Consider the following 20,827-nt stretch of genomic DNA (forward strand, 5'->3'; position numbering starts at 1 on the left):
GGAATGTTGATTTGTCTTACTCCCGAAACACCGATTTTGGCTTTGATTGTATGAAGACGAGAGATATAGTTAATATCATTTACTCAGACTAGTCAGTGCTATCTTGGAGTAAGGAATATAAATAAACTAACTGAAAATGACCAGTAGTTGATGACAGGGGTGCCTTGTTACAATTAAATCAAATCAAACTGTATTAGTCACATGCTCCGAATGCAACAGGTGTAGACCTTACAGTGAAATGCTTACTTACGAGCTCCCAACAAAACAATGCAGTGTAAAAAAAATACAGATAAGAATAAGAGATAAAAGTAAAAAGTAATTAAAGAGCAGCAGTGAAATAACAACAGTGAGACTATATACAGGGGGGTAGCGATAAAGGGTCAATGTGCGGGGGCACCGGTTAGTTGAGGTAATATCTACATGTAGGTAGAGGTATTAAAGTGACTATGCATAGATGATAACAGAGAGTAGCAGTGGTGTAAAGAGGGGGTAAGAGGGGGTGGGGTGGCACTGCAAATAGTCTAGGTAGCCATTTGACTACATATTCAGGAGTCTGGCTTGGGGTAGAAGCTGTTTAGAAGCCTCTTTGACCTAGAATTGGCACTCTGGTACCGCTTGCCGTGCAGTCTATGACTAGGGTGGCTGGAATCTTTGACAATTATTAGGGCCTTCCTCTGACACCGCCTGTTATAGAGGTCCTGGATGGCAGGAAGCTTGGCCCCAGTGATGTACTGGGCCATCCGCACTACACCCTGTAGTGCCTTACCAGGCAGTTGCCATACCAGGCAGTGATGCAACCAGTCAGGATGCTCTCGATGGTGCAGCTGTAGAACCTTTTGAGGATCTGAGGACCCATGCCAAATCTTTTCAGACTCCTGAGGGGACTAGGTTTTGTCGTGCCCTCTTCACGACTGTATTGGTGTGCTTGGACCATGTTAGTTTGTTGGGGATGTGGACACCAAGGAACTTGAAGCTCTCAAACTGCTCCACTGCAGCCCCGTCGATGAGAATGGGGCGTGCTCGTTCCTCTTTTTCCTGTAGTCCACAATCATCTCCTTTGTCTTGATCATGTTGAGGGAGAGGTTGATGTTCTGGCACCACATGGCCAGGTCTCTGACCTCCTCCCTATAGGCTGTTTTGTCGTTGTCGGTGATCAAGCCTACCAGTGTTGTGTCATCAGCAAATGTAATTATGGTGTTGGAGTCGTGCCTGGCCGTGTAGTCATGAGTGAACAGGGAGTACAGGAGGGGACTGAGCACGCTCCCCTGAGGGGCCCCTGTGTTGAGGATCAGCGTGGTGGATGTGTTGTTACCTACCCTTACCACCCGGTGGGCGGCCCATCAGGAAGTCCAGGATCCAGTTGAAGGGGGAGGTGTTAAGTCCCAGGGACCTTAGGTTAGTGATGAGCTTTGAGGCTACACATAGGTGTTCCTTTTTTTCTGGGATGATGGTGTTGATGTGAGCCATGACCAGCCTTTCAAGGCACTTCATGGCTACAGACGTGAGTGCTACGGTTGGTAGTCATTTAGGCAGGTTACCTTAGTGTTCTTGGGCACAGGGACTATGGTGGTCTGCTTAAAACATGTTGGTATTACAGACTCGGACAGGGAGAGGTTAAAATTGTCAGTGAAAACACTTGCCAGTTGGTCAGTGCATGCTCACAATACACGTCCTGGTAATCTGTCCTTCCCTGTGGCCTTGTGAATGTTGAGCTGTTTAAAGGTCTTACACACATCGTCTGCGGAGAGCGTGATCACACTGTCTTCCGGAACAGCTGTTGCTCTCATCCATGTTTCAGTGTTATTTGCCTCGAAGCGAGCATAGAAGTAGTTTAGCTCGTCTGGTAGGCTCGTGTCACTGGGTAGCTCTCGGCTGTGCTTCCCTTTGTAGTCTGTAATGGTTTGCAAGCCCTGCCACATCCGACGAGTGTCAGAGCCGGTGTCGTACGATTCAATCTTAGCCCTGTATTGACACTTTGCCTGTTTGATGGTTCATCGTGGGGCATAGCGGGATTTCTTATAAGCGTCCCGCTCCTTGAAAGCGCCAGCTCTAGCCTTTAGCTGAGTGCAGATGCTGCCTGTAATCCATGGCTTCTGGTTGGGGTATGTACGTATGGTTACTGTGGGGACGACGGCATCAATGCACTTATTGATGAAGCCAATGACTGATGTGGTGTACTCCTCAATGCCATTGGAGGAATCGCGGAACATATTCCAGTCTGTGCTAGCAAAACAGTCCTGTAGTTTAGCATCTGCTTCCTCTGACCCCTTTTTTATTGATCTAGTCACTTGTGCTTCATGCTTTCATTTTTGCTTGTAAGCAGGAATCAGGAGGATATAATTATGGTCAGATTTGCCAAATGGAGGGCAAGGGAGAGCTTTGTATGTGTCCCTGTGTGTGGAGTAAAGGTGGTCCAGAGTTATTTTTCCTCTGGTTGCACATTTAACATGCTGATAGAAATTTGATAAAATGGATTTAAGTTTCCCTGCAGTAAAGTCCCCGGCTACTAGGAGCGCCACCTCTGGGTGAGAGTTTTCTTGTTTGCTTATGACGGAATACAGCTCATTCAATGCTGTCTTAGTGCCAGCCTCTGACTGTGGTGGTATGTGAACAGCTACAAAAAATACAGATGAAATCTCTCTCGATAGGCTGTGTGGTCTACAGCTTATCATGAGATACTTTACCTCATAACAGCAGTAATTACACATGTGGAATAACCTTCAGCAAGTGGATGTGTAATTACACTTTCCTTGTTTTCCGATTGTGTAATAACTGAAAGCGCTTCAACCTTATTACTATGTAGTTACATAGTAACACCTATAACTACTATGTAACTGCAGTTATTACTGTGTAGTTGCATAGTAATAAGGGCAACTCAATGTAAAGTGTTACCCACTTTAAAGTGTTACCCAAATGGTTGTGAAAGAAAATGAGAAAATACAGTATGACAAAAAGTTATCACCTCATTTACACACAACACTGTATTCAGCCTAACCATGTTTAAATATGAATGAAAGCCACAAAGGTTGGCTTTGAACAATGCATGAAGACATGTACCAGACCCCATAGAGACTAATCATAGAGACACAGTACCGTATTGACCTTTACTAATGCCAAACCTCCCTAATAGAGTAGCGGTGCTTTTTCTACATTCAGTGTGGCATTCTCTGTTGGTACTCAACCCTAAATGCCATATGCCAAGCTCTACTGGTTCTCACCCTCGGTATGGATTCTGCCGCTTCTAGTTTAACCTTGGGCCAAGAACACAGGGCCGGATTGGCCTCACACTGGGCCACAGGGCTGTGCTGCGAGAGGCACACATAAATCAGGAAGAGGGATCGCTTAGGTGTCCACTGTTTTCTAATTATCACTGTCGAAAGAAATGGAACTCTATTCCCTTTATAGTGCACCACTTTTGACTGAGGCCCGTAGGGCTTTGGTAAAAAGTAGTGCACCTTATTGGGAAAAGGGTGTAAATTGGGATACATCTATTTGGTGGGGAGTTTCAGTCTTAATTGCTGCAGGAAAGGGACACTTTTTGGATGGATCTTACTGTACATTGAAATAACATTGTGTCATCGCTGCTTGATATAAGTTTTGAATTATAATGATAAAATAATAGGTTTTGTTGTGTTTCACACTGTAAATAAGTCAAGTACAAATATCTAAGTGTGTATTCTAAAAGCTCAAGAGGAATGTTGATTTGTCTTACTCCCGAAACACAGATTTTGGTTTTGATTATATGAAGACTAGAGATATAGTTAATATCCCTTTCTCAGACTAGTCAGAGCTACAGTATCTTGGAGTAAGTACAATTTGTTTCATTCCACCCAGCGAGCTAGCTAGGTGGGTGGCAGCAGACAATGTAATATACATATATATATATATATATATATATATATATATATATAATCTCAGATTAAGGCTATTGCTTACCTTAGGGTAGGGGTATTTCTTTCCCTTGGGGTATGAAGACCCAGTGAAGCGAGGAAGGGCCATATTTGGCACCAGAGTGTCATTGAGAACCAGAAAGGCCAATCTCTCTCCATCGGGTGACCACCAGTGTGCCACATGGGACTGGAGAATCTCCTCTGTAGAAAGACATAAGGAATACATAAATACATTATAGAGCTCTATAAATGTTTTTTTATTTCCCAACGATATGGCCACATTAGGTTGTATTAATATGTTACCGTACATGGACATTAAATGTGAGAATGGCTTTTTAGATCATATTTGATATGAACATATTTCCTTAAATTCAGTCTTAACTTTTCATATGTACTGTTTCATATAAGAAGGACATACATCCATAGTGTGTTCAAAAATACAGCGGCACTAAATCATTTCCGCGACTCAAGTATGATGTTCGCGAGCATGATGTTCGAGTGCAGTTAACGGTACTCAAGGGTCTGTGACAACGTAAGGTCACACAATTCAGATGTTAATTAGGTCTGATTAAGAGGCATTTGCATATCTCAAAATAGATGATGAGAGAGAGAGAGAGAGAGAGAGAGAGAGAGAGAGAGAGAGAGAGAGAGAGAGAGAGAGAGAGAGAGAGAGAGAGAGAGAGAGAGAGAGAGAGAGAGAGAGAGAGAGAGAGAGAGAGAGAGAGAGAGAGAGAGAGAGAGAGAGAGAGAGAGAGAGAGAGAGAGAGAGAGAGAGAGAGAGAGAGAGAGAGAGAGAGAGAGAGAGAGAGAGAGAGAGAGAGAGAGAGAGAGAGAGAGAGAGAGAGAGAGAGAGAGAGAGAGAGAGAGAGAGAGAGAGAGAGAAACTAAGGAATAATAGGTTGTCATAGAGACTGTCATATTACCATGAAAATCACATAGTTTATGCAGGAAAAAAGTGTAGTTCATACAGATAAAACATAAAAGAATATCAATTGTTTTCCCAGAGGTATGGTTATAGGAAACCAATAAGTAACACACACCGTATCAGATGAAGCTTTGAACTAAAATAGGCTAATTGCCAAGTTTACTTTGTACCTTCAAAAGGGTATTAAAACATTGATGAAATAACAAAAAGGTAAAATAAAGGTCAAGAGAAAGAAAAAAACAAAGGTAAACGGTAAATAAACATAATCTCATGTTTTGGGTTTGCTTTTGGTGTTTTACTTATTTGTGGGGGAAAAACAGGTGCAAACTTGGCCCTAAATGTCCATTTAAAGGCAAAAATACCCACACAACATAGAATGACAATGATAATTTTTCACACAAAGGTACATGAAATAATGAACAAACAATATATGCAATTGCACAGTTAAAGTGACTGCTTGCAGAAACACTTCCTAAATCAGTGTATAATTGTGTTTCTCCTGAGCAGTGTTGGGGGTAACGCGTTACATAATCAGATTACTTTCATGAGTAACTGAGTAAAGTAACATGTTACTTTTTCAAATTGGGTATTATTATTACAGTTACTTTGTCAGACAACGCTTGCGTTACTTTCAGCGTCATTTCTCTACCGGCCGTGTGTTTCCATGATCCGAACTCGATTAATTTCCGCATTTAGAGAGAGCAGAGAAAGGCTGTTTGGAGGAATGTCAAAACAGCTACTGTCCATAGACATGTATAGAGGGAGCACCTCTGATCTTTGCCATCGAATGCGGAGAGATTTTGAGTTTTTTTCATGAAAGTAACGCAAAGTTATAAAACTAGTAATATAATGTGTTACTTTCATCACAAAGTAATATTGTAAAGTATTGTAAAGTAACGCGTTAATATATTTTCAAGTAACAATCCCAACACTCCTGAGTAACGGGATGAAACTCTTCCCTATTCAAATGTGCTATTTGATCACATTCATATTGAATACTTCAAAAATAAATAAACTGGCATTTCGCACTAATTTAGAATTTTATTAATCTACCTATTGTGCAGCTGAAGAGAAATTGGAAAATGTATTAGTTTGACTACCCCACTGTGTTTGACTAGTTTGACATCATCAGAAAAACATGAAATGTTGGAATAGCTGAAAATCATTCCACTGTGTTTACTCAGTCACAAATATCTTCGTTACATGAAATACTACTGGCAATATCGTAGCTATGGAGAACTTTGAACTCTTATGCGGATTTTAAAATAATCGCATGAAATCTGTCGCCAGTTGGATGGAAACCTAGCTATTGTAACCAATTTTCAACATATACAAACCTGACATAAAATATGTTGAATTTGTACCTTTGAAACAATGTCAGATCTTCAACGTTACATCCACTATAAGAAAAAAAGCTATAGGCTAGGCAGCACCTCCTACTGGAGACTTGATCTATCTACAGCAATTTATTTGGTCTCCCATCCAGGGTTTTAATCAAGCCCAGCTTTGATATTTTGATACTACCAATGTGCAGTCATGAGAATTCATATTGAGTGTCACGACTTCTGCCGAAGTCGTTGCCTCTCCTTGTTCGGGCGGTGTTCGGCGGTCGACGTCACCGGTCTTCTAGCCATCATCGATCCATTTTTCATTTTACATTGGTTTTGTCTTGTCTTCCCACACACCTGTTTTCAATCCCATCCATTACCTCTTGTGTATTTAACCCTCTGTTTCCCCTCATGTCTTTGTCAGAGATTGTTTTATGTCAAGTGTTGTTTCTTGGTGTATAGGTGCGCGACGGGTCCTCGTACCCATGTTTATTTTATGTATGTACATTTTCGTGTTTGGAGCATGTTAAGTGGACATTTATTAAAAGTCTCCTTTTAAACTTCGTTTAACTCTCCTGCGCCTGACTTCCCTGCCACCTACAGTGAGGGAAAAAAGTATTTGATCCCCTGCTGATTTTGTACGTTTGCCCACTGACAAAGAAATTATCAGTCTATAATTTTAATGGTAGGTTTATTTGAACAGTGAGAGACAGAATAACAACAAAAATATCCAGAAAAATGCATGTCAAAAATGTTATAAATTGATTTGCATTTTAATGAGGGAAATAAGTATTTGACCCCTTCTCAATCAAAAAGATTTCTGGCTCCCAGGTGTCTTTCATACAGGTAACGAACGGAGATTAGGAGCACACTCTTAAAGGGAGTGCTCCTAATCTCAGTTTCTTACCTGTATAAAAGATACCTGTCCACAGAAGCAATCAATCAATCAGATTCCAAACTCTCCACCATGGCCAAGACCAAAGAGCTCTCCAAGGATATCAGGGACAAGATTGTAGACCTACACAAGGCTGGAATGGGCTACAAGACCATCGCCAAGCAGCTTGGTGAGAAGGTGACAACAGTTTCTGTGATTATTCGCAAATGGAAGAAACACAAAAGAACTGTCAATCTCCCTCAGCCTGGGGCTCCATGCAAGATCTCACCTCGTGGAGTTGCAATGATCATGAGAACGGTGAGGAATCAGCCCAGAACTACACAGGACGATCTTGTCAATGATCTCAAGGCAGCTGGGACCATAGTCATCAAGAAAACAATTGGTAACACACTATGCCGTGAAGGACTGAAATCCTGCAGCGCCCGCAAGGTCCCCCTGCTCAAGAAAGCACATATACATGCCCGAAGTTTGCTAATGAACATCTGAATGATTCAGAGGACAACTGGGTGAACGTGTTGTGGTCAGATGAGACCAAAATGGAGTTCTTTGGCATCAACCCAACTTGCCGTGTTTGGAGGAGGAGGAATGCTGCCTATGACCCCAAGAAACCATCCCCACCGTCAAACATGGAGGTGGAAACATTATGCTTTGGGGGTGTTTTTCTGCTAAAGGGACAGGACAACTTCACCGCATCAAAGGGACGATGGACGGGGCCATGTACCGTCAAATCTTGGGTGAAAACCTCCTTCCCTCAGCCAGGGTATTGAAAATGGGTCGTGGATGGGTATTCCAGCATGACAATGACCCAAAACACACGGCCAAGGCAACAAAGGAGTGGCTCAAGAAGAAGCACATTAAGGTCCTGGAGTGGCCTAGCCAGTCTCCAGACCTTAATCCCATAGAAAATCTGTGGAGGGAGCTGAAGGTTCGAGTTGCCAAACGTCAGCCTCGAAACCTTAATGACTTGAAGAAGATCTGCAAAGAGGAGTGGGACAAAATCCCTCCTGAGATGTGTGCAAACCTGGTGGCCAACTACAAGAAACGTCTGACCTCTGTGATTGCCAACAAGGGTTTTGCCACCAAGTACTAAGTCATGTTTTGCAGAGGGGTCAAATACTTATTTCCCTCATTAAAATGCAAATCAATTCATAACATTTTTGACGTGTTTTTCTGGATTTTTTTGTTGATATTCTGTCTCTCACTGTTCAAATAAACCTACCATTAAAATTATAGACTGATCATTTCTTTGTCAGTTGGCAAACGTACAAAATCAGCAGGGGATCAAATACTTTTTTCCCTCACTGTATACACACGACTCTGTAATTGAGAGATCTCTTAATAACTAAATATATTCACTGTTGCTATCGAAGTCATTCCAAAGGGTAGGTTGAACAGAAAACATTAAATATAAACATAACCAAATATAACCATACATCAGTCATATATCAATTATACTATTTAGGCCTTATAGCATTTGCAAAGACCTCAGAAGCTATTGTTTCAATTCAACCCAGGGATCAACAAAAAATTAACAATACATACAGTTGAAGTCGGAAGTTTACACACACTTAGGTTGGAGTCATTAAAGCTAGTTTTCAAGCATTCCACAAATTTCTTGTTAAGAAACTATAGTTTTGGCAAGTCGGTTAGGACATCTACTTTGTGCATGACACAAGTCATTTTTCCAACAATTGTTTACAGACAGAATATTTCACTTATAATTCACTGTATCATAATTCCAGTGGGTCAGAAGTTTACATACACTAAGTTGACTGTGCCTTTAAACAGATTGGAAAATTCCAGAAAATTATGTCATGGCTCTAAAAGCTTCTGACAGGCTAATTGACATCATTTGAGTCAATTGGAGGTGTACCTGTGGATGTATTTCAAGGCCTACCTTCAAACTCAGTGCCTCTTTGCTTGACATCATGGGAAAATCAAAAGAAATCAGCAAAGACCTCAGAAAAAAATGGTAGACCTCCACGAGTCTGGTTCATCCTTGGGAGCAATTTCCAAACGCCTGAAGGTACCACGTTCATATGTACAAACAATAGTACGCTAGTATAAACACCATGGAAACATGCAGCCGTCATACCCCTCAGGAAGGAGACGCATTCTGTCTCCTAGAGATGAATGTACTTTGGTGTGAAAACTACAAATCAATCGCAGAACAACAGCAAAGGACCTTGTGAAGATGCTGGAGGAAACAGGTACAAAGGTATCTATATCCACAGTAAAACGAGTCCCATATGGACATAACCTGAAAGGCCGCTCAGCAAGGTAGATGCCACTGCTCCAAAACCGCCATAAAAAATGCCAGACTATGGTTTGCAACTGCACATGGGAACAAAGATCGTACCTTTGGAGAAATGTCCTCTGGTCTGATGAAACAAAAATGGCCATAAAGACCATCGTTAGTTTGGAGGAAAAAAGGGGAGGCTTGCAAGCCGAAGAACACCATCCCAATCGTGAAGCACGGGGGTGGCAGTATCATGTTGTGGGGGTGCTTTGCTGCAGGAGGGACTGGTGCACTTCACAAAATAGATGGCATCATGAGGCAGGAAAATTATGTGGATATATTGAAGCAACATCTCAAAACATCAGTCAGGAAGTTAAAGCTTGGTCGCAAATGGGTCTTCCAAATGGACAATGATCCCAAGCATACTTCCAAAGTTGTGGCAAAATGGCTTAAGGACAACAAAGTCAAGGTATTGGAGTGGCCAACACAAAGCCCTGACCTCAATCCGATAGAAAATGTGTGGGCAGAGCTGAAAAAGCGTGTGCGAGCAAGGAGGCCTACAAACCTGACACAGTTACACCAGCTCTGTCAGGAGGAATGGGCCAAAATTCACCCAACTTATTGTGGGAAGCTTGTGGAAGGCTACCCAAAATGTTTGACCCAAGTTAAACAATTTAAAGGCAATGCTACCAAATACTAACTGAGTGTATGTAAACTTCTGACCCACTGGGAATGTGATGAAAGAACTAAAAGCTGAAATAAATCATTCTCTCTGCTATTATTCTGACATTTCACATTCTTAAAACCAAGCGGTGATCCTAACTGACCTAAAAAACTGAATTTGTACTCGGATTAAATGTCAGGAATTGTGAAAAACTGAGTTTAAATGTATTTGGCTAAGGTGTATGTAAACTTCCGACTTCAACTGTACATGTAGACCTAGGGTTTCAAGCCTTGGTTGATTTCAAATGTAATCTTCAAGTGAATCATTAATATGTTGGATTCATGTCTCCATCTCAACCAATCATCTAATTTACAGAATAGGACTAAATAATATAAAATATTTAAAGTACATTTTAAATTTGATTAGATTTAGTCCTATTCCTTAACAATTTTCGGGGGTTGGGATATTAAATATTAATTGGATTATGAATTGTGTTTGATTGTCAACACAACCAACTATCAGCATATGAAGTAGATGTATCTTCTGCTTGGTTAGTTCCATCTGTGCCACTGACTTATTCTGGTTTTAATTCCATTTAGTCTACAAATTAATAATTGATATGTTGGATTCAAGTATCCATCTCAACCAAATTAAATCAAACTTTAAATGCACTTAGAATAAAGTTTGATTTGATTTAGTTATATTCTTTAACTTAGATTTTTGGTTGAGATGTAGATGTGAATCCAACATATCAATAATTAATATGCAGACAAATTGGAATTAAAGCCAGACTAAGTCAGTGGCACAAAATATACATCTCCTTCAAATGTTGATATTTGGATGTGTTGACAACCAAACACAATTACATATATCTTTTGCAATACAGCAAATAGCCTAATAACTTGTCGACATCTTTGGGGAACACCTGCCACATTTCTAAAAGGACTTTAGTTTTACAGTCTATTTAAGTAAATGGTAATACCCACCTTCGTACAGCCAGTCAGCGATCCCATTGAAGATGACCCCTTCCTTTCCAGAAGATGTCAGTCTGAGGGAGTTGCTCTTCACATCTGATTGGTAGTAAATATTGTTCTCAAATATGTAGATCTGCGTGCACAAGGACACACAAGGAGATCAGGAACGTCATCGCTGATATATCACATTCCATCTTCAACAGTTCCACCGTGACACCAGTGCGTTTTGGACTTCTAACCCATTTTGAACATTGTGTGTTGGAGCTACAGATTTCTGGGTTTTTCGATTTGTCTATTTCCTCTGTATCCGCTGACATCAACCATTAGTCTATGTGATTAACGGGGGCTGAGCCAGAGCGTTGTTTGTGAAATGCTTCTTCTCACAAAAATGTCTGTAAAGTTTGAACGGTTTGAGCTATAAAATGTATGACCCATCTATGAAAAGCTGAGACTCTGAAAGCTGAGACTATGATGCTCACAAGCCACACAAGAGTCGTTAGGAGGTAAGAGGTTATTCTACACAGGTCATAGGAAATCCCAGAATATAGTGTTTTATAATACTGTAATAAGCTCACATAGTTCCTTTCACAAACTCCACAAAAGTTGTCACTGACTAGTTGGATATTCATTTCTTACTGAGCAAATAATTTCTGTACGTACAGCATTCTTATAAATATTTTTTTTTTATCAGGATTTTGCTTGGTTGACCTTTTTTTCAAATGGCATTTGTCAATAAAACTCATAAATGGAACTGTTTTTGTTAAATAGTGTTCAACTTGTAGCCCTGGTTGTCCTGAAAATAACATGTTAAACACTTATATGTGAGGCTAAATATGAGGGCAGAGCAAGCAGATCAATAAAAGTATTGAATTTCATATTTTTCAGTGTGGGATTTCCTGGGACTGATAGATCTGTGGGCACAAAGACACACAAGGAGATCAGAAAAGTAATCACTGACAATAGTGGGTCCCCAGTGATGCAGCGGTCTAAGGCACTTCATCTCAGTGCTAGAGGTGTCACCACAGACCTTGGTTCGATCCCGGGCTGGATCACAACCGGCCATTATTGGGAGTCCCATAGCGCGGCGCACAATTGGTTAGGGAGGGTTTGGCAGGGATAGGCCGTCATTGTAAAATAAGAATTTGTTCATAACTGACTTGCATAGTTAAATAAAGGTTAAATAAATATCACATTTCAGTTCAATTTGGCATGACCTCTACAGGTCTGAAATGTGAAAGTCAATAAAATAGCAACTTTTGACAATTTTTGAACACAGAGAGAGAAAGACGAATATTGTATATCCAAACCCCTATAATGTCACAGGGTAAATACAAGGCCTAGATAACATCATTTTCAACACACCCAATTTAGCAGATATATTTAAATTCACGAAAAGGGGGAAATAATACCACATTTTCAATTCAGGTCTCATTCCCTGAATGGATGTGGTTGAAGAGGCCTGGAATCACCCTGTCCAGAGAAATTCCAGAAACCTAACGTCCGATTCCATTAACAACCTAAATGACCTGTGTTGAAATTATCAACCAACTCCTTATCCTCAAATGTATTTTTTCCCCAGAACCAACCAACGTTTCCCAGTCAACCAGCTGTCTGCATCAGCCAGACTTACATAAAGCACCGTTATGTAGTCACTCGGTCACAGAGCTGAGCTGAGCTGAGCTGACCCCGTCTCAGGCTCTGCAAGCCCCGCTGTTATATCAAAGGCATTGAGTAGAGACAAACTGCCTAAATCGCTCCAGAAGGCAGTGTGTGGTATAGGATTCAGCAAAAGAGCTTCTTTTAAACAGCAATGTCTTGAACCGTTTCAACAGTTTCAACATCAATGTACCATCAATGTACATCAACGAATACATGGATACGGTGACTGAGTTCATCAGGAAGTATATAGGAGATGTTGTACCCACTGTGACTATTAAAACCTATCCAAACCAGAAAACGTGGATAGATGGCAGCATTTGCGCAAAACTGAAAGCGTAAACCACCGCATTTAACCAACGGCAAGGTGACTGGGACTATAGCCGAATACAAACAGTGTAGTTATTCCCTCTGTAAGGCAAGAAAACAGGCAAGTAAAGAGACAAACTGGAGTTGCAATTCAACGGTTCAGACACAAGACGTATGTGGCAGGGTCTACAGACAATCACGGACTACAAAGGGAAAACCAGCCACGTCGGGGACACCGACGACATCTTGCTCCCGGACAAGCTAAACACCTTCTTCGCCTGCTTTGAGCATAACACAGTGCCACCGACATGACCCACTACCAAGGACTTTGAGCTCTCCTTCTCCGTGGCCAACGTGAGTAAGACATTTAAGCGTGTTAACCCTCGCAAGGCTGCCGGCCCAGATGGCATCCCTAGCCGCGTCCTCAGAGTATGCGCAGACCAGCTGGCTGGAGTGTTTACAGACATATTCAATCTCTCCCTATCCCAGACTGCTGACCCCACCTGCTTCAAGATGTCCACCATTGTCCCTGTACCCAAGAAAGCAAAGGTAACTGAACTGAATGACTATCGCCCGTAGCAATCACTTTTGTCATCATGAAGTGCTTTGAGAGGCTAGTTAAGGATCATATAACCTCTACCTTACCTGACACCCTAGACCCACTTCAATTTGCTTACTGCCCCAATAGATCCACAGATGATGGAATCGCCATCACACTGCACATTGCCCTATCCCATCTGGACAAGAGGAATACCTATGTAAGGATGCTGTTCATTGACTATAGCTCAGCATTAAACACTATAGTACCCTCCAAGCTCATCATTAAGCTCGGGGCCCTGGGTCTGAACCCCGCCCTGTGCAACTGGGTCCTGGACGTCTTGACGGGCTGCCCCCAGGTGGTGACGTTAGGAAACAACACCTCCACTTCGCTGATTGTCAACACAGGGGCCCCACAAGGGGGCGTGCTCAGCCCCCTCCTGTACTCCCTGTTCACCCATAACTGCGAGACCATGCACGCCTCCAACTCAATCATCAAGTTTGGAGACGACACAACAGTAGTAGGCCTGATTACCAACAATGACGAGACAGGCTACAGAGAGGAGGTGAGGGCCCCAGGAAATAACCTCTCACTCAACGTCAACAAAACAAAGGAGCTGATCGTGAACTTCTGGAAACGGCAGAGGGACCACGCCCCTATCCACATCAACAGGACCGCAGTGAGAAGGTGGAAAGCTTCAAGTTCCTTGGCGTACACATCACTGACAAACTGAAATGGTCCACCCTCAAGTCCATCAGACTGTTAAATAGCCATCACTAGCCGGCTTCCACCCGGTTACGCAATCCTGCACCCTGCCCTATATACATAGACTTGGAATCACTGGCAACTTTAATAATGGAACACTAGTCACTTTAATAATGTTTAAATAATGTTAAGATACTGCTTTACTCATATGTATATACTTTATTCTATTCTAATGTATTTTAGTCAATGCTACTTCGACATCGCTCTAGCTAATATTTATATATTTCTTATTAATTCCATTATTTCACTTTTAGATTTGTGTGTATTGTTGTGATTTGTTAGATATTATTGCACTGTTGGAACTAGGAACACAAGCATTTCGCTACACCTGCAATAACAACAGCTAAGTATGTCTATGTGACCAATACAATTTGATTTGATTTGATTTGCTTCACTAAAGACTGAAACTAGCTGTCCTAAGACGGGGTAGGATTTTCGGTTTTGGAAATACATTGGCTATGACATATTTGGTTATGAGGAAGCGCTATCATAACATTTCTATGTATGTTTTGGGCTTGAGTTTGTGTTGATAGCTAGTTCACTTTAAGGATGCTGTCAATGCAATATCTAGTCCACACAACAAAACCACTCACAGAACTGGCATGCTATCCAATATATACTAGCAGTGTCATGTATTTATAAGATACAATTGTGGCTAACGATGAAGCGTATGCTACTCGAGAGTCCCGAATGCCTGCATATCTGTCTGCCTCACCTCTCATCACCGTAATGGCCCTCTAATGGAGGTGAGTTTGATTTATGCCTAAATAACCACACCAAATGTTACAATTGCAGACAAGAAACCTGTAATACTTAAGCCTGTTAGCTGTCCACAAAAGGTGCCCCATTGGTCTAATGCAAACAAATGAAAAGGTATTATCATCGCATTTGAATGATTCTCTATTTCGAAAATGAACTGGAGTACAATGCGAGAGTCATTTGACAATCCAAATCAACCTGCTTAGAATGCTGTGCTTTGATAGCTGGATTTAGGCCGGCCTTTCACAAAGCCGTGTCTAGTTACAATTGTGCACCCACCATCCAAATGGATGGCATCGGGTTTGAATTCCACATGACACCCAACTTCATAACATTTGGTGTCAGAAGTGGGATCCAACACAGATGAGCCCATCAGAACTGTGTCTGAGCAGCTGTACGAAGAAGTTCAAAGAAGCCTTCCAAAAGAGATGGGGCTGGGGTAGAAGGACCCTGCTGCCACTACGACCACTGCCCAGCGAGTTTGCCAATATGGCACTGTGGTTAATCCTGCTCCGTGGCTTCACCACAAAGCACTAGAAAATGAGCAGATTTGAGAGAAATCGTCAGGCTTGGAAGAAATGGTCCACATTTACCTGGCATACTGAATGTCACATTAGTACAGGTTGTTCCAGGTGTCCTTGGCATGTCACTACTGATTGTCATGTTAATCAAATATCATGTTCTCGAATAATCTGACTGAAAGCTGTCAACGTGTTCGTATGTCCACAACATCGTTCTGTGACTAAAAAGATCAAAGTAATTATTTGATGCAAATGTTTTAAAGGCCAGGTAACTTGGTAGACCTTCAAAGCCAATACAGGAGACGGAGTGGATATTATCTATACATTCTGGCTTTACATTTTAATTAACTCGAAAATAAATGTTCATGTAAGAAAGACAAACATGACAGGGATGCAATAGCAGACAACAGGCATACTCTATTGTTGCCACTTTAATGAGAAACATGATTCACTTTCAACCGCAACATAATCAAAACACAGTCTAATTAAAAGTTCAGAATGCACTCCATGCAGGGATTAAATTGGAGAACAATTAAGTCGAACAAAGCAATTACACGAGGAAGAGGGGAAAAGAAATCACCCCATAGGCTAAACAAAGAAATAACAGCATTTCAAAAAATATACAATCAAAAGAAATGTTTTTAACTGTTGATCCTGGGCAAACCAACCTCTCCTATTCCTTTGCACATACATTTCAGGCCACGGGCAACACTTGTTAATATGGCTGCAGGGGCAGTTGCTAATATATGCATATTATTATTAGTTTTGGATAGAAAACACTCTGAAGTTTCTAAAACTGTTTGAATGATGTATGTGAGTATAACAGAACTCATATGGCAGGCAAAAACCTGAGAAAAAAATCCAACCAGGAAGTGGGAAATCTGAGGTTTGAAGGGTTTCAACTCATCGCCTATCGAATACACAGTGGGATATGGGTCATGTTGCACTTCCTACGGCTTCCACTAGATGTCAACAGTCTTTAGAACCTTGCCTGATGCTTCTACTGTGAAGTGGGGCCGAAGGAGAGGGGATTGAGTAAGGTCTATCAGGAACTGAACATGAGTTGACCATGCGCGTTCATGTGAGAGCGAGCTCTGTTCCATCGCACTTCTGAAGACAAAGGAATTCTCCGGTTGAAACATTATTGAAAATGTATGTTAAAAACATCCTAAAGATTGATTCAATACATCGTTTGACATGTTTCTACTGACTGTTACGGAACTTTTTCACATTTCGTCTGCTTTTAGTGAACGCGCTTCGTGACTTTGGATTTGTTTACCAAACGCGCTAACAAAAGTAGCTATTTGGACATAAATGATGGACATTACCGAACAAAACGAACATTTCTTGTGGAAGTGGGAGTACTGGGAGTGCATTCCGACAAAGATCAGCAAATGTAAGTGAAGATTTATAATGCTATTTATGACTTTTGTTGACTCCACAATTTAGTGGGTAACTGTATGGCTCGTTGTTCTCAGATTATTGAATATTGTGCTTTGCCGTAAAGCTTTTTTGAAATCTGACAGTGGTTGCATTAAGAACAAGTTTATCTTTAATTCTATGTAAAACATATATCTTTCATCAAAGTTTATGAGTATTTCTGTTATTTGATGAGGCTCTCTGCAATTTCTCCGGATATTTTTGGAGGCATTTCTGAACATGGCGCCAATGTAAACTGAGGTTTTTGGATATAAATATGAACTTAATCGAACAAAACATATATGTATTGTGTAACATGAAGTCCTATGAGTGTCATCTGATGAAGATCATCAAATGTTAGTGATTCATTTTATCTCTATTTCTGCTTTTTGTGACTCCCGTCTTTGGCTGGAAAAATGGCTGTGTTTTTCTGTGATTTGGCGGTGACCTAACATGATCGTTTGTGGTGCTTTCGCTGTAAAGCCTTTTTGAAATCGGACAGTGGTGGGATTAACAAGAAGTGGATCTTTAAAATGCTTCCTGTGCTTGGCCCTCCTATGTTGAATATAATAAACGTCTCCCTATCCACCGGATGTGTACCAAACTCACTAAAAGTGGCAGTAATAAAGCCTCTCTTGAAAAAGCCAAATCTTGACCCAGAAAATATAAAAAACTATCGGCCTATATCGAATCTCCCATTCCTCTCAAAAAAAATTCAAAAGCTGTTGCGCAGCAACTCACTGCCTTCCTGAAGAAGAACAATGTATACGAAATGCTTCAGTCTGGTTTTCGACTCCATCATAGCACTGAGACTGCACTTGTGAAGGTGGTGAATTACCTTTTAATGGCGTCAGACCAAGGCTCTGCATCTGTCCTCGTGCTCCTAGACCTTAGTGCTGCTTTTGATACCATTGATCAGCACATTCTTTTGGAGAGATTGGAAACCCAAATTGGTCTACACGGACAAGTTCTGGCCTGGTTTAGATCTTATCTGTCGGAAAGATATCAGTTTGTCTCTGTGGATGGTTTGTCTTCTGACAAATCAACTGTAAATGTCGATGTTCCTCAAGGTTCCGTTTGAGACCACTATTGTTTTCACTATATATTTTACCTCTTGGTGATGTCATTCAGAATGTTAACTTTCACTGCTATGCGGACGATACACACCTGTACATTTCAATGAGACATGGTGAATCCCCAAAATTGCACTCCCTGAAACCCTGTGCTATAGACATAAGGAAGTGGATGGCAGCAATTTTTTTACTTTTAAACTCGAACAAAAGTTTGTACAATCATCTCAAATAAAACTGTGAAGGACCTCAGCGTTACTCTGGACCCTGATCTCTCTTTTGACGAACATATCAAGAATATTTCAAGGACAGCTTTCTTGCATTTTCGTAACATTGCAAAAATCTGAAACTTTCTGTCCAAAAATGTGGCAGAAAAATGGATCCATGCTTTTGTCATTTCTAGATTAACCTACTGCAAGGATCTACTTTCCAGCTACCCGAATAAAGCACTAAATAAACTTCAGTTAGTGCTAAACACGGCTGCTAGAATTTTGACTAGAACCAAAACATTTGATCATATTACTCCAGTGCTAGCCTCTCTACACTGGCTTCCTGTTAAGGCTAGGATTGATTTCAAGGTTTTACTGCTAACCTACAAAGCATTACATTGGCTTGCTCCTACCTATCTTTCTGATTTGGTCCTGCCGTACATACCTACACGTACGATACGGTCACGAGACGCAGGCCTCCTTACTGTCCCTAGAATTTCTAAGCAAACAGCTGGATGTAGGGCTTTCTCCTATAGAGCTCCATTTTTATGGAATGGTCTGCCTTTCCATGTGAGAGACGCAGACTCTGTCCCAGCCTTCAAGTCTTTATTGAAGACTAATCTCTTCAGTAGGTTCTATGATTGAGTGTGTCTGGCCTAGGGGTGTGAAGGTGAACCGAAAGGCACTGGAGCGACGAACCGCCCTTGCTGTTTTTGCCTGGCCGGTTCCCCTCTCTCGACTGGGATTCTCTGCCTCTAACCCTATTACGGGGGCTGATTCACTGACTTACTGGTGCTCTTCCATGCCGTCCCTAGGAGGGGTGCGTCACTTGAGTGGGTTGAGTCACTGACGTGATCTTCCTGTCCAGGTTGGCACCCCCCTCGGGTTCGTGCCGTGGGGGAGATCTTCGTGGTCTATACTCTGCCTTGTCTCCGGGTAGTAGGTTGGTGGTTGAAGAGATCCCTCTGGTGGTGTGGGGGCTGTGCCTTGGCAAAGTGGGTGGGGTTATACCCAGCCTGTTTGGCCCTGTCCGGACAGGGCCACAGTGTCTCCCGACCCCTCCTGTCTCAGCCTCCAGTATTTATGCTGCAATAGTTTGTGTCGGGGGGCTAGGGTCAGTCTGTTATATCTGGAGTATTTCTCATGTCGTATCCGGTGTCCTGTGTGAATTTAAGTATGCTCCCTCTAATTCTCTCTCTCTTTCTCTCTCTTTTTCTCTCTCTCTTCTCTCGGAGGACCTGAGCCCTAGGACCATGCCTCAGGACTACCTGGCCTGATGACTCCTTGCTGTCCCCAGTCCACCTGGTCATACTGTTGCTCCAGTTTCAATTGTTCTGCCTGCGGCTATTGAACCCTGACATGTTTAATGGACGTGTTTTGCTGTTTTGGACTCTCTCTCCGCATTTGCTGTCTCTAACTCTGAATGATCAGCTATGAAAAGCCAACTGACATTTACTCCTGAGGTGCTGACCTGTTGCACACTCTACAACCACTGTGATTATTATTATCTGACCCTGCTGGTCATCTATGAACGTTTGAACATCTTGGCCATGTTCCGTTATAATCTCCACCCGGGCACAGCCTGAAGAGGACTGGCCACCCCTCAGAGCCTGGTTCCTCTCTAGGTTTCTTCATAGGTTCTGGCCTTTCTAGGGAGTTTTTCCTAACCACTGTGCTTCTACATCTGCATTGCTTGCTGTTTGGGGTTTTAGGCCGGGTTTCTGTACAGCACATTGTGACATCGGTTGATATAAAAAGGGCTTTATAAATACATTTGATTCATTGATTGAATGCTTACTTACTTACAAGCCCTTAACCAACAGTGCAGTTCAAGAAGAGTAAAGAAAATATTTACCAAATAAACTAAAGTTAAAAATTATAAAAAGTAACACAATAAAATAACAATAACAAGGCTTTTTACAGGGAGTACCGGTACCGAGTCAGTGTGCGGAGGTACAGGTTAGTTGAAGTAATTTGTACATGTAGATAGGGTTGAAGTGACAATTCATAGATATTAAACAGTGAGTAGCAGCAGTGAACAAAACAAATGGGGTTTGGGGGGGGGGGGGGTGTCAATGTAAATAGTCCGGTGAACATTTGATTAATTGTTGAGCAGTCTTAAGGCTTGGGGGAAGGAGCTGTTAAGAAGCCTTTTGGTCCTAGACTTGGTTCTCCGGTACCGCTTGCCTTGCGGTAGCAGACAAAATAGTCTATGACTTGGGTGACTGGAGTCTCTGACAATTTTATGGGCTTTCCTCTGACACCGCCTATTATATAGGTCCTGGATGGCAGCAAAAAAGTGCAAGCAAAAAAGTCCTGTGGCGTAGCATCCGCGTCATCTGACCACTTCCGTATTGAGCGAGTCATAGGTACATCCTGCTTGAGTTTTGCTTTTAAGCAGGAATCAGGAGGATAAAATTATGGTCAGATTATCCAAATGGAGGGCAGGGGAGAGCTTTGTACTGTATACATCTCCGTGTGTAAAGGAGGTCTAGAGTTTTTTCCCCGCCTGTGACTCAAACCTGGGTCTACCGACTATCCATACAGTACGTTAGTCATTACGCCAAGAATGCAAACTTCCTAGTTGGAGTAATATTCAAATGAAATGTGATATAGGATTGTGACTTTAACCACCCTTCTTCCGGGCACATGAAAAATCACAAAAA

General features: G+C 41.8%; 1 protein-coding gene across 2 annotated transcripts in view; it reads right to left on the bottom strand.

Moving 5' to 3' along the window:
* Window positions 1–20,827, bottom strand: part of LOC139547001 (inactive dipeptidyl peptidase 10-like) — a 323,183-nt gene that overhangs the window by 83,359 nt on the left and 218,997 nt on the right. For both annotated transcript variants that reach the window (XM_071356027.1, XM_071356028.1), the window contains exons 8-9: window positions 10,928–11,048; window positions 3,937–4,091 (exon numbers count right to left, since the gene is read on the bottom strand). In XM_071356027.1, the coding sequence (XP_071212128.1) occupies window positions 3,937–4,091; window positions 10,928–11,048 (276 nt within the window). The remainder of the gene's footprint in view (window positions 1–3,936; window positions 4,092–10,927; window positions 11,049–20,827) is intronic.

This window comes from Salvelinus alpinus, chromosome 20, assembly GCF_045679555.1.
Source record: "Salvelinus alpinus chromosome 20, SLU_Salpinus.1, whole genome shotgun sequence".
Taxonomy (NCBI): Eukaryota; Metazoa; Chordata; class Actinopteri; order Salmoniformes; family Salmonidae; genus Salvelinus; species Salvelinus alpinus.